This window comes from Triturus cristatus, chromosome 4_2 (assembly GCF_964204655.1).
Source record: "Triturus cristatus chromosome 4_2, aTriCri1.1, whole genome shotgun sequence".
In the NCBI taxonomy this organism is placed as follows: domain Eukaryota; kingdom Metazoa; phylum Chordata; class Amphibia; order Caudata; family Salamandridae; genus Triturus; species Triturus cristatus.
The window spans coordinates 314,725,503-314,740,031 of record NC_140586.1 but is presented as its reverse complement, the minus strand read 5'-3'; the positions used below and the strand labels follow the sequence as shown (position 1 = coordinate 314,740,031).

Sequence of the window (14,529 nt, the reverse complement as noted above, 5' to 3'; positions counted from 1 at the left end):
AGACTGTAAAAAATGCAGCACTTTTTCCCCGAAGACTCTGCAAGACCGTGAAGGGCATCTGCTAACCTGGCTCCAGAAACTCAAGTCAAGTAAGGAGCCTGTATCCAGTGACAGTGAGGAGGGATCTTCTGCTTCATCTTCCAGAAGGTCTTTAAAAAGGGGTAGAGTGTCTCCTTCGCCTTCTGAAGAACGTCCTGGTAAGGCCTTAAAAAAGACCTCTCATAGGTCTGAAAGGGGTAGTCCTGGTGAATCTCCTCACCGAGGTGTAAAGGAGAGGGAAGGACTATCGAACGGAGTGATGTCTGAGAGTAAATCCAGCTCTGTTCCTCCATCTTCTCCTCCTGCGGCTCCAAAGACTTTCAAAAAGCCCTCCTTACTCTCTTCTGAGGTAAAATCTGGCACTTCTTGACCGAAATAAAAAAAAATTCCATTATCGACTAGGTCGTCGACGGGGCAGTCGACATGAGAATCGAAGAAGAAATGGACGTTGACGCAGTCGTTGTCGAGACAGTCGTCACCACAGCCGTCGAAGACGAGCAAGCAGTCGTCGTCATAGTCGTCATCCTCATCGAAAATCCTCGTCGACACCATTGAAGACGACATAGTCACCACCAGCGTCGAAGTCGTTGACGAGGAACCCTGATGCGCCAGTGTCGGAGACTATGAAATCACAGTCGACGAGCCCGTCGACTGAGCCAAAGTAGGAGGAGAAGACTGCATCTTTGAAGATTTCGTCGATGTAGTCGTCGTTGACTATGGGACTTTCTTCACAGATTACACCTGCGATTACTTCCCCCAGGAGGGTGACTCCTCTACCTCCAGCTCTCCTCCTTGAAGAAGAGGGTTCTGAGGAGAATGATGGATGATGATGATGGATTAAACCCAGATCAGTTGACTGGGGGTGAGTGCTTGCAATGTTCAACACTCCGTCCATCATCCCCTTTGGTTTTGTTTCCGTTTGGCTATGCGGACAGCCCTTCTCAGTTACATGTCACGTGTCCGGACACATATTCTGACATGGAATACGTGGAGGAACAGCACTATGATCCTTCCTCAGACTATCAGGAGGACTACCAACAGGAGATGGTTTCTATGCCTTCCTCCCTACTAGCGGACGTGCAGTCTATGCTCTGGACTATAGGAAGAGATTTGCAACACTGCCTCCGGCTTCAGGTGCGGAGCCACTTCCTTCTGTTCCTCCTTGGCTTGCTACCCCTCCATTGCCACAGCCTCAGCCAATACCGGTGGCCCAGGATGCACCATCGATCATGCCTCTTGTTCATGATTAGGACCAGGGCAAGGTTGACACACCAGATCCAGACACGGAATGGGATGACTATGTCATTCCTGATCCGGCTTCTCCTTCGCCAGCACCTGTTGATTCCCCTCCTGCGTACATAGAGGGTTTCCATAATTTGATGGAGCGAGCGTCTGAGAGATTCCAACTGCCCATGTCAACGGTGCAGTCGGAGTGTTTCCTTTATGACTTTAAGGAGCCTTACAAGAAGTCGGTCCGATCAATACCTATTGTTGGTCACGTCTGGGATGAAGGATTAAAAGTGATGCAAAATGCAGCCACGGTTATTCCGGTACTACCTCGCCTGGCGAAGAAATATAAGGCTCCAGATGATAGCCTGGCCTGTTTGGTCAGCCAGCCTAAACTGGACTCGGTCATCTCTCAAGCTGTCCAAAGGAAGTCCAGGAATCCTTCTGCTCCCATCACGACTCCTCCGGATAAAGAGGGCAGACGCCTTGATAATGCGGGCAAGAGATTTTCCTCCATGTTCAGCGGTTGATCAGGGCTGCGAACGCCTTAGCTATACTTGGTTGCTACGAACGCCAAATGTGGTGCGACCTTTCCCCTATCTGGTCCAGTTGCCGGAAGATGGGAAGAAGGAAGCTAAAAAGATTCTTCAAGAGTGCGAGATAACATCTGCGGAAGTCATTGACTGTGCAATGGACATTGCAACGACTGCTTTCTGCTCCCTGGCTGGTGCTGCTGTCCTTCGTCGGCAAGGCTGGTTGCGGGCTACGTGGGTCAGTCCTGAGGTCCAAAACAAGATCTTGGATCTTCCCTTTGATGGGGAAGCACTCTTTGAGAAGCATGTGGATGATGCGCTCCAGGGTATTAAAAAGGACACTGAAACCACAAAATCCTTAGGTACTCTGCAGTACCGCAAGGTTCCCTTCCGAGGAGCCAGAGGGAGAGGTAACACCACATACAGAGGAGGATACCAACAGCAGCGGTATTCCTCGTATGGTTCGCAGTCACAATCCTACCAGCCGAACTACAACCAGCGGCAAAATCAATCCTCTTTCTCTCGATCGAACAACAGAGGAAGACAAGGACGCCAGGGGAGGGACGCCTCTAAGCGTCAATAGCGGCTTGCTGGCTCTGACTACTGTCCCTGTTCCTCCTTTGACATCATTGGGAGGCAGAATTTCAAATTACCTCCACAACTGGCAGCAAATAACATTGGACCGTTGGGTGCTGAAGATCATTCTATGCGGCCATACTTTGAAATTTGTCCAAACACCACCTTCCAAGCCCCCTCGCGCCACTGCATCAAAACATCTACGTCAAGTCCATCAAATGCTCCTCGAAGGAGTGATAGAACCGGTCCCCCTCTCTCAGCGGGGAGAAGGTTTCTATTCCCGGATCTTCCTCGTCTGGAAGACTATAGAAAAGTGGCGGCCTATTCTAGATCTGAGGGATCTCAACACCTATCTCATTAAACAATCATTTCGCATGGTTTCTCTACAGGACATTCTTCGTCTTCTCAATTCAGGAGATTACATGGCCACATTGGATCTAGAGGACGCTTACTTTTATGTACCCATTCATCCTGCCCACAGGAGGTTCCTTCGCTTCACAGTAGCCAAGAGCCACTTTCAGTTCAAGGTCCTACCTTTTGGTCTCCGGTCTGCTCCACGGATCTTTACAAAGGTGTTCGCTACGGTGGCAGCTTTTCTACGAAAACACCACCATCAGGTCTTCCCTTACCTGGACAACTGGTTGCAGAAAGCTTCTACAAAACAGGCAGCAGAACAATCAGTCGTGGCATGCACACGCCTTTTCGAAAATCTCGGGCTGACTCAACTTGAAAAAGTTGACCCTCTGTCCGTCCAGAACAGCCAGATTTCTGGGAGCCATTCTGTACACGTCCATCGACAAAGCTTTTCCCACCCGGGAGAGGCAGGAATAACGGATGGCTATGGCCCGTCTGCTGTGAAAAAGACTGTCACTTTCAGTTTGCCTCTACAAGTCTCTCCTAGGGGCCATTTCCTCCTGCATTCCTCTGATTCCTCACTGCAGGTTGCTGATGCGTCCTCTCCAGGAGGAGTTGGACTTGCATTGGTGCCAAGTCGACGTATCTTTCAAAGACAAGTCTTCGTTACCGTGCCCATGAGAAACGTCATATCATGGTGGACGAACGAGGAAAATATTTCTCAGGGTCTCTCCTTCAGGATCACTCCTGCTCCTCAGATAATTACTACAGACTCCTCTCTAGAGGGCTTGGGAGCTGCCTTGCAAGACCTTCATGTAAGCGGCCGTTGGCTGCCCCAACATAGTCTTCTACATATCAATCTGCTGGAGCTCAGATCGATTCACTTAGCCTTACAGGCTTTTCTTCCGCAAATACAGCAGTCTGCAGTTCTAATACGAACAGACAAAACAACAGCTATGCATCATATAAACAAGAAAGGCGGCACTAGATCTTGTCTGTTGTCACAAGAGTCTCAGACAATTTGGAAATGGGCGATCCAGCGGGGGATATCGCTCAAAGCAGAGCACCTTCCAGGCGTTCTCAAAAAGACAGCAGACACGCTGAGCAGATTGAAATCGCTCAGCCACAAATGGGAACTGGACCAGTCCATGCCGGAAGAGGTTTTTCGTCTATTGGGCAGACCTTCCATAGACCTCTTTGCAATGCCAGAGTACAAGAAATGCTGATATTACACAAGCAGGCTTCACCATCGGGGATCATTGGGGAATGCGCTTTCGATGGCCTGGTCAGGCGCATTTGTTTACGCATTTCCCCCATTCCTCTGATCCCCAGGCTTCTCAGGAAGCTCAAAGCGGAACCGTGCAAGGTGATTTTGATAGCTCCTGCGTGGTCCGACAGTTTTGGATCACAGGGCTGCATCTCCTCTCCCTGGACCTTCCACTTCCGCAGCAGCCGATTCTTTCGCTACTGACCATGTCCCAGGGCCACATCTGGCATCCGGATCCGCAATCTCTGCAGTTGTCGGCATGGCTCCTGAGCAGCGAGAATTTCTTGGCTTGACCCTTTCCACAGAATGTAGGAAGGTGCTCTCTCAGGCACGAGCCCCAAGTACTAACAAGACTTGCAAGCTGAAGTGGAAGCGTTTCTGCATTTGGTGCCAGAAAGAGTGTCCGTCCTTTTTCTTCTGAGCCCCATGAAGTTCTTCCTTATATTCTTTCATTAGCAAAATCGGGGCTAGCTCACTCTTCCATCAAGGTGCATCTTGCCTCCATCTCTCGCTTCAGACGCACATCCTCAGGTCCTTCTCTCTGGTCGGCAAGGATAATTAAACAGCGATGCAGACTTTTGTCATCTTGCGTGGGACTGCGTAGCGGTGTACACATATTGGAAAGAGATACTCTGTCATATACATAAGATGACAGGCGCTGAGATACAGTGCACGCCGACGGCATACTTGCTTTGCTACGTACCACAGTTAAAAGGGGTGTTGGGCAGATTTGTACGTGTTGCTCTCTTGTTAGCCAAAAGGCGAGTTGCTGTGACTTGGGATGGTCACCCAAGCCCTCGGATAGCAGACAGGATTAAAGATTTAATATACTGTAGGGAAACTCTTGCAATCTACACAGAGGAGCTATCTGCTACATCTAGGCCTAAGGATATTTGGGAGCCGCTTAGGCAATATTTGCTGGCTTATACCACTGCTGATGCTGCCTTATCCTAAAATACCCATTGTAAGTTGCTCTTTTTACTGTGCTTGTAAAACCTGGTCGCAAGACAATGATTTGACTGTAGATGGAGGATTAGATGTGTACTGTAAAGCACACGCATTGTGCCTGCATCTATCACCTGGGATTGTTTTATTTTCTCTTGATTTATGCGCCCTGCGAGGCGAAAATGTGTGCTGTTTTCATTGATTTATTTTGAAACTCAATAAAAAGATTTTTTTAAAATAGGATAATTAAACAGTTTCTCAAGGGACTTTTCAGAGTCTTCCCGCCTGTCAAGCCTCTGCCTCTTCTTTGGCACCTTAACTTGGTTCTTACCCAGCTTATGAAGGATCCCTTCGAACCTATTTACCGGGTGGATTTGAAATTTTTCTCTCCTGGAAGGTAGCTCTTCTACTGGCCTTGACTTCGGCTAGACGAGTGGGTGAATTTCAGGCTCTCACCATTCAGGAACCTTTTCTCCAGTTTAAAAAGGGTACAGTGATTCTGCACACCAACCCAAAGTTCATACCGAAAGTGCCTTCAGACTTTCATTTGAATGAGCCGGTCATGCTCCAAACATTTTTCCCTCATCCTACTACTCGGGCAGAAAAGGCATTCCACTCACTGGACACTCAGAGGTGCTTGAAATTCTATCTCCAGCGTACTAAAGACTTCAGGAAGTCTCCTCAGCTATTTGTGTCTTTTAGTGGTCCCTGCAAGGGGTTTCCTCTTTCCAAGCCTGGGGATTGCTCATTGGATTACCAGTGCTATCCAGTATTGTCACAGAGCAGCGGGTAAGCCCCTGAAAGGGCGGGTCCATGCTCACTCCACTAGGGCGATTTCTTCTTCGGCAGCCCTCTTTGCCGCAGTGCCTATCCGGGAGATCTGCTTGGCAGCGACCTGGAGCAGTACTCGTACATTTACAAAGCATTAATGCCTGGATTCTGCAACGAAGAGAGACTCAGCAGTGGGCCAGGCAGTCCTGAGGAGCCTCTTTCAGTAGCGGTAAGCTTTCCCTTTCATCCCTCCTTCCATGTTACTGTTTTTTCAGCTCTTGCGCATTTTTGTACCTCATGCCTCTATATTTTCTGTGGTTTCTAAGAATGTTGATTGACCATTGAAATTGTCATTATGATGCATGTGCTATTGCTTTGTTCTGGATTTTATAATGGTCAGGATTCAAAAAATGTGCTGATAACTGCTAGCTACTCTGATACAATCATAGGAATCTATGAAAGTTCCAATACTGGAGTAAAAAAACAAGTTACTTACCTGTAATTTGGTCTCTTTTACAAAAAGAGGTGGATAGGTTGCAAAACAAAAATGGGCCTAGGCCTAGTTTCTGTTTTGGTAATGGTTTCAATTCCCATTCCGACGACGGGGAATGATACAAGCATGGGAATCTATCAAAGTTTCCAATACTTGAGAGCCAAAGTTACAGGTAAGTAACTTGTTTTCTTTTCTTCTGTGGAATTCCCAAAACATCATTTTGAGAAATGTAGTGCAGCCTTTTGGGCCACTCCTGCATGCATACCATTACCGCCATTCTTGATACAAAATTATAAGAGCAACTGCAAGACAGTTTTTTGGGTTTGAATAATATCGAAGATGCTGAAATGTAAAAGCAAGTATGTCATTTTTAGTCCTGCAGCTGTTTCCTTACAGCCAACCCCTGTCCACATGCTCTGGCTCAGTATATATAAACCAAACTGACATGGTGGGTGAATCGCTCTGTACTACTGATTGTGAGCAACTTCACCTTTTTTCTTCAGTATCTGGCTGTCTGTAGGAGTATATTTTGACATCTTTTTCTACTTTCATTTTTGTCTTCTTTTGAAGTCTTAAAATATTCTTTTTCAATGTCGCCTATTTTAAATGCTAAGCTCACTTCAATACCGTTTGAGCTGAACTCTCCTAGTGTCCGTAAAACTGCAGTCTTCATTCCATATGTCACCTGAGGAGATTCTCTATGAAATCCACTTGTATTGTCCTCTTTAATATATGCTTGTTCACTGTGAACAAGAATATATTAATGAAGACCAAATCTAGTGAATTACATAGAGTATCTCCTCAGGTGACTTAATGAATGGCCATCTTAGCCAACTATGGTGGCGGTTTCACGTGTTGGCAGATGCCACACAAAAAAATGGTTCTGAACCTCAAGTTAAAGCTGTTGAATCGATGAGACATGTCAAGGGCTGATTCATAAGTTTTGCCTTCCTGCTTCTGAACTTGTGATCTTGATGCTAGGTCAGCGGTTAGCATCCTGAGAGGTTCTTGCTGGTCCCCCATCTAAGGTGCACAACTTTCATGTCTGCCTTTCTCATCTGAAATCTATGGCAACACTAAAAGCTCCGTGTGACGTAGTCTGGGCCTTTATGACATCCGCATCATCCATGTAGGCAGCACCTCGGCGCGCTGATGTCAGTTTTTTTCTTTCCGTGCAGATATGTAAAGAGAGCTACCCTCTGTCACGTTTTGACAGGCTTTTTAAAACTTTTGTAGACCCCTCTTTTGGGTGTGTTGGTGTTTCCTAACAAGTCCAAGAAGACTTATGGTTTGAAGTCGGGTTGCGCCTATCACTGCACAATGTCTGTGATGGACCCACACCTGGTTTGTCTCTGGTGCCTGGAGAGCGACCAAAACTCGAAGTAGTTCTCCAACTGCCGGGTCATGGCTGCGAAAGCTTTGAGGGGGCAATTTGTAAAGCTGCTTGCAGAACCTTTACGTCAGATCCTCAGCCTTATTCTGAAGGGCTAGGAATGGATGAAGATTGGGAGAGTCCCTGGAACCTTTACAGGACTAGCCTTATCAAGACCTGGACTAGGTCGAGGAAATGGGTGAGGCCAGTTGACTGGTTGCCTCTCCCGATTTTGGCCTGCTTTCTCTCCCTACCATTGCTACGGAGGATATGATATGGTGGTGCAAAGGGCAGCGGAGGTCCTGGACCTTCAGCTCCCTTCCGTGGCAGTCAAGACTAATATCTCAACAGAAGGCCTGCAGCCAGGTACCTCCTCCTCAGAACCCTTGCTGCCCTTCGACGAGGACTTAACTGATGTCCTACTGGGAACCTGGTCCCAGCACAGGGACTCCTATGAATTGGTAAATCGCCTACTGCCATCTCCCTGTACGGGGCAACTCAGTTTCTTCAAAAACCACCCTACCCCCAGGAGCTTGGTTGTCCATGCCTCTAACTCCCACAGCGATTTCCGTTCCGCACCCCCGGACAGGGAATCCAAGAGACTGGACAGTTGGGGTAAGAACATAATTTTTTTTTCACCAGCCTTGCATTACAGTCGGTGAACCCTGCATGCCTTCTGGGCCGTTACTCCCACTCTCTTTAGGAAACGATTGTGGAAGTACTGCCCACAGGTCCTGGAGAAAGCTCAGGCCATCTTCTCCCAAACCGGATCAGACAGCAGAGATGCAGCAAAGTTTGCCATTCGCTGTGATCTTGAAACAGCCAACTCACTGGGCAGAACGATCTAATCGACGGTGGCTGTTCGCCATGCCTGGTTGCGGACTTAAGGCTTTTCAGGGGATGTCCAGGCCTGTCTCATGGACATGCGCTTTGATGGCATCCGTCTCTTTGGAGACAGGACAGACATGACCCTGGAGTGCTTTAAGGACTCGCAGGCTACAGCCAAGTCATTGGGTCTCTCATTGGCCACAGGTCCCCAGTCTTCCTTTCGCCCCTTTCTTATTGCGGAAGGGTCTTTTAGCCGTGCAAGCCGTTCCCCAGCCACAAGATAGCACACGTTCAGCAACCTCTGTGTGGGTGTTGTCACGTCTCGTTCCGACCCTGTGAGTTGGGCGGCCAGAAGTCAGATCAGACCCCCTTCCCTGCAGTCTCAGCCTTCAAGCCTTCAAACCTTCCTAGTCTGGCCTTTCCAGATCGTGGGTGACCAGTTGGTGGTAGGATCAGCCATCACTGTCACCACTGGCAGAACATCACTTCGGACAGGTGGGTTTTCCAATTATTCCAAAGGGGCTAGTCCCTGCCCTTTGAGTCTACCCCTCCCTCCATGCCTCCAACTTAAGACCCGCTCACGGAAGATCACCTGACCTTTCTTAAGGAAGAAGTCGGCCAAGGGAGCTATAGAAGGCTATGGTTGTAATTCCTTCTACTCTCTGATCATGAAAAAGGGCAAGGGCCTTCATCCTATTCTAGATCTGTGAGCCCTCAACTACTTCCTGGAAAAGGAAAAGATCAAGATGCTCACTCTGGCCTCGTCTGCCCTGGATGCAGGAGACTGGATGGTAGCATTGGACTTGCAGGATGCCTATTTTTACATTCCCATCCTGCCTGCTCATTGGCTATACCTGAGGTTTACGTTAGGCCGCAAGCACTTTCAGTTCACCATGCTCCTCTTTGGCCTTACCAGCGCCCCTTGGGTGTTCACCAAGGTGATGGCGGTGGTCGCAGCTCATCTGCGCAGATCAGTGTTGCCAGTTTTCATCTCGACAACAAGCTGTTGAAGGTGTGCTCGCTCCAGGCTATAGTCTCCCACCTCCAGACTAAGGCGAACCTCCTACGCCTCACTGGGGTTCACTATCAACGTGCCAAAGTCACACCTGACTTCCTCTCAGATGCTTCCTTTCTTCTGAGCTGTTCTGGACACAGTGCTGTTTCGGGCCTATCCTCTTGAGCGACGGGTCCAGGATATTCAGGCTATGATACCGATGTTTCAGCCTCTATCTTGGATTTCGGTGAGAATGTCTCTGAGGCTGCTGCGCCTCATGGCTTCCTTCATCCTGCTAGTGACACATGCCAGATGGCAAATCTGGCTCTGCAGGGGGACCTGAAGTTCCAGTGACAAACCTCAATTGGGTCAGAGGCAGACCCCTCTCCCTTCCATAACCAGACCACACAGTAGCAATAGATGCATCACTCCTGGGACGGGGTGATCGCCTGGTAGAGGTGGAAATCAGAGGACTCTGGTCTCCAGCAGAATCCGGACTCCACATCAGCTTAATGAAGTTCCAAGCGAGTCGCTTGTCATTGAAAGCCTTTCTTCCTTCAATCAAGGAAAAGCTGGTTCAAGTGTTCACGGACAGTACCACAGACATGTCATACTGCAACAAACAGGGTGAATTGGGGTTGCGGACTTTGTCAAGAGACTCTGCGTGTCTGGTCATGACTGGAACAGCAGGGCACACCCTTGGTGGTTCAACACCTAGCAGGTTTTCTGAATGCCATGGCGGATGAACTCAGCCATCGATGCCATCCGGATCACGACTGGCTTCTCCATCCGGAGGTGACGCATGGTCTCTTTAAACAGAGAAGAGAGCTTTGGATTGATTAGTTTGCCTCCGTCAATAACGCGCAATATTAGCAGTTTTGCATGCTGGAGTTTCCAAGGCGGCTCTCACTCAGACTCTTCATTTTGAGTGGAGCTCAGGCCTCCTATATGCCTTTTCACCCATACCACTCCTGTCCAGAGTGTTCAAGAAGTTCAGGATCTCTGCCCAAGTCATTCTTGTGGCTCTGGACTGAACACTGAGAGGCTGGTAACACGACCTTCTCCAAATAAGCATCGATCCTCCGATCATCCTGCCCTTTCGGAAGGATCTTCTGTCGTAGCAGCATGGGGGAGTCCTCCACCCGAACCTTTCAACTCTACGCCTTCTTGCGTGGCGATTGAGCAGCGGCAGTTGATAGCATTCAACCTTCCACCAAGACAGTGTATACCTGCCGGGTAACTAATTTGTAAAATATTTTACTGAAAGGTAAATTGTTCCTCTTTCTGCTTCCCTTTCTCAAGTTTTGCTTTTTTGTTTGACCCTTGCCCAGGTGGGCTCTGCTCCGCCCATTGTAAATGGATTCCTCAAAGGCCTTGTACATATGTTCCAACCTTCGCTTTCATTATGCCTCAGTGGGACCTAAATTTGGTTCTCACCGTTCTAATGTGCCCTGCATTCAATACTCTGCACAATTGCCCCCCTATGGCTGCTTACTATCAAAACAGCCTTTTTAGTGGTGATCACATCTTCCAGGTGGGTAAGCAAATTGCAGGCTCTGTCATCCAAGCCTCCTTACCTGACCATTTTCCCTGAAAAGTTAGTGCTTCACACTAGGTCCTCTTTTTTACGGAAAGTAGTAACACCATTCTGTGTGGGGCAGTCTGTCACCTTACCCACTTTCTTTGCTTCTCCTCACCCCTCTGAAGAAGAGCAACTGAAACTTCTGGACCAAAAAAGAGCGTTGCTGTTCTACCTTTACTGCACTAAAGAGTTCCGGGTGGACGACCAACTCTTAGTGGAGTACGTTGGATCAAAGAAAGGTTGTGCGGTGCAGAAGAGGACTATCTCACGATGGATCATCCTCTGCATCAAAAGTTTCTACGCTCTGACCAAAAAGCAGCCTCCTGAAGGTTTAAGGACTCATTTCACCAGAGCTAAGATTGCTACCATGGCTTTGCAATGTAGAGTTCCGGTCCTTGACGTTTGTCAGGCAGCAACGTGCGCATCCCTGCACACGTTTACCAAGGGACTGCTTTTATGGCCGCTTTGTCCTGCAGAACTTCAGGTCTAAACGTGGCCTGCAGTCCCTCCTCTGGGGATAGAATTGCTTGGGTATCAATTCAAAGGTAAGGCGTCTACAGCTAGATGTCTCTATCAGATGGACAAGTTAACTTCCCTTCGGTAATGCCTTAGCTGGCAGAGACATTATCTAGCGGCAGATTTCTTACAGACCTAGCCATCCTCCCCGCACTGCGGACAGGTTGCTAGGGTCAGGGCTGACTTCTTTCAGGGCCCTAGTTGTTCAGAAACACACCAGTGTCAGTGCACTTCATGGCTCCTCACTTCTGGTGTGGAAAGTCGTGAAAAGTAACCGATGTCAGCATGGCAAGGTGGTGCCTACATCACAACGGCGCAGACAATGTTGATGACGCTCAGAGGTATCAAAGAAAATTCTTCCAGATCCAGTCTGTGGCAGGATCATGTCTCTACCAGATAAGGCGTTATAGAAGGTAAGTAATTTGTCCATTAGAATGCAAGGTGCTGAAAAGTAATGCAAAGAAATGTCTAGCTTGGATGCCTCATGTGCGCAGAGGCTGAAATATTCGGAGCAGTAAGGCCAGGTAGCCAAATTTAATTTTCCTGGCCAAAACTTTGACTTCTTGTCCCACAGTCATCCGCTGTTTGTTGTTGGCTTGATCACTTTTTAAAAAGCATGCGCTGAAGCAAAATGGCCTGCTTGCATTAACGTTGAAGTGCTGTGGAGAGATTGCATCTGCATGTGTATAATGCAATCGGGTTTCAACTTCTTTCGCATGGTTAAGATATAATCTCATTAATGTGCTTTGTGCCTTTATTTATTGTGGACGGATTGGTTTACAAGTGAAAAAACAATATAGATTCATTTTTAAAGTGGTATCCCAAACGAATATTTTAACAACTCTTAAGGTCCCAAAATTACTTTCAGCCTATTTTTTTATTATTATTTTGTATTTTATGTTTTAACTTTTTCTGGGAGAGATCCATGCTGGGTCGTCTCATATATGGAGGGTTTTGTAAAATTGTGGCAGCCATATGCATTTCAGATTAATTTCAGTTAGTACTCCTTGCAACGTACTGCAGATCTCCCATTTGGGCAACGTTTAGGTAGTAAGGGCCTTTGTCCTCCAATTAAAGATGCTTCTGTTGTTGGGTTAATATTTTGAACACCTTACCCTTGTCTGAAAGCAAACGATTTCCTTCAGCCACTGCCCTTCAACTTCCATTATTACAATACAAATAGATTAAAATGTGCTGCTAAGTTTCTATTTAGTAAGCCAGCAGTGCCACAGTTATAAAGTACCAAAAACATTCAGAATCTTAAGTTTTAAGCAAAGTAGGTTCAAATCCAGGGCTGCTTCATGCAGCACATAACTATGTGTTGATGCTCTTTCGGAAAATACTTGTTGATGCCCTTTCGGAAAATACTTTCTTTACAGTTAAGACACACTCTGTATTTTTTGTTTGTAATGGAAATGGTAATCTTATAAAGCCTCAAGCATTGGATTGTGTGGCTGGTGGTGGATTTTCTGCATTTTTAACTTCTCTGATTGTCTTTACCCTTTTCTTTTTGTAGTGGAACCAAACGACTTCTATATTGTGGAACCCCTAAAATTTTCTCCAGAAAAAAAGGTATGTTTTGCTTCAGTCACATTTCTGTTATTCATAACCACGTTGCGTGAAGCTCATCTGTGTGCCATTGATGGATGGTAACAAAGGCTTCTTAATATCTAATGATCTCATTTTTACATAGAGGACAGAAGTTACTGCTGAGCTTGTAGACTGTAACTTGTCCGGAAAAAGGAACTTATTGTTCGAGGCATATGAGCTGCAGATCACACACTTCGCATAGATCGCCATCTGGTGTTGGGCCTGAATGTTTGCACTTGTTTTTGTCCTGGAAAAGTCTTTGGAAGTCACGGGACAGGTGACTCCTCCTTTGGACTATAGTGCGCATGGGCATCAGCTCCATCCTCAGCTTGTTTATTTCCGCCATCGGGCTCGGATGTGTTTGTCGCGCTCCAGTTCGGAACTGTTACCGATACCACTTTCGACGCACAATCCTTCACCCTTTCGACGGTATTGTCTCGATCGTGAATCCTAATCGTCGCACATCTCTCCAAATCGAAGTCCTCGATTCCGATCGTCGACGAAGGCCTTTGGGCCTACCTAGGCCTTGGCTTCTGGCTCATGGAAAGGATGTCATTCAAGAAGTGTCCTCAATGTGGGTCGAAGTTTCCCCACACCGATCTGCATGAGGTGTGCAACCTCTGCCTTTCACCAGAGCATGAGGCCAGAGACTGTCCAGCTTGTGCCTCTTTCCGCTCGAAGAAGACAATTCAGGACCAACGCGCACGAAGAACCATGGCTCGCTCGTCGACATCAATCCCCATCGACATCTTCCAAGAGGGCGTCGACGTGCCGGAGAGAGAGCGGGTCGAAGGCCTTGTCAGCGCCTCAGAAGCAGATGACTTTGACGTCGAAGAGATCACTCCGGCGCAGCGGGTCGTAAGTAAGAACGTTGACCCGACCCCCTCCCTGCACCCTCGGAAAAGGCTTCGGTCACACCTTCACCTTCGGGCCCAGGGGCACACCGAGAGACTGCTTCCCATGCCCTGCCCTTGGGCCCGGCAAAGAGGCCTACTAAGCCTTCAGGCAGCTCGGGCTTAAGTCAGCCTGCCGTCGGTACCAAAACACAATCACCGGCACCGAAAAAGAAACCGCCCTCCTCCTCCTGCTCCTCCGTGCTGACAGCTGCTTCCACATCCACGCAAATGGCACCAAAACCCACAAGCATCGACTCGTCAACACCAAATAAAACATTTGGAGCCGAACAAAAAAACACTCCTGAAGGGCTCTTATTCGGAGCCAAGGAAAGCCTCGGAACTGAAAAAACAAGAAGTTGCACAGGCCACAGAGACTGTAAAGATGCACGGTTCCAAACCAAAACAACACAGAACCGCTACAGAGTCGGTGCCGAAGAAGCCTACGAAACCAAACCATTCGGCACCGAAAGACCAACCTCCAGCAGAAGAGCTGTTCACACCAGACCCTGCTCAAAAGACTCTCATAAGGGATCCTAAAACTGGTCA

At 47.9% G+C, this 14,529-nt stretch overlaps 1 protein-coding gene across 5 annotated transcripts in view; it reads left to right on the top strand.

Moving 5' to 3' along the window:
• SUCO (SUN domain containing ossification factor) overlaps positions 1-14,529 on the top strand; it is a 580,289-nt gene that overhangs the window by 550,768 nt on the left and 14,992 nt on the right. For all 5 annotated transcript variants that reach the window (XR_014960616.1, XM_085601647.1, XM_085601645.1 and 2 more), the window contains one exon: positions 13,014-13,069. Coding sequence is in view for 4 of the 5 variants with exons in the window: in XM_085601647.1 (XP_085457773.1) it covers positions 13,014-13,069 (56 nt within the window). In the remaining variant the exon portion in view is untranslated. The remainder of the gene's footprint in view (positions 1-13,013; positions 13,070-14,529) is intronic.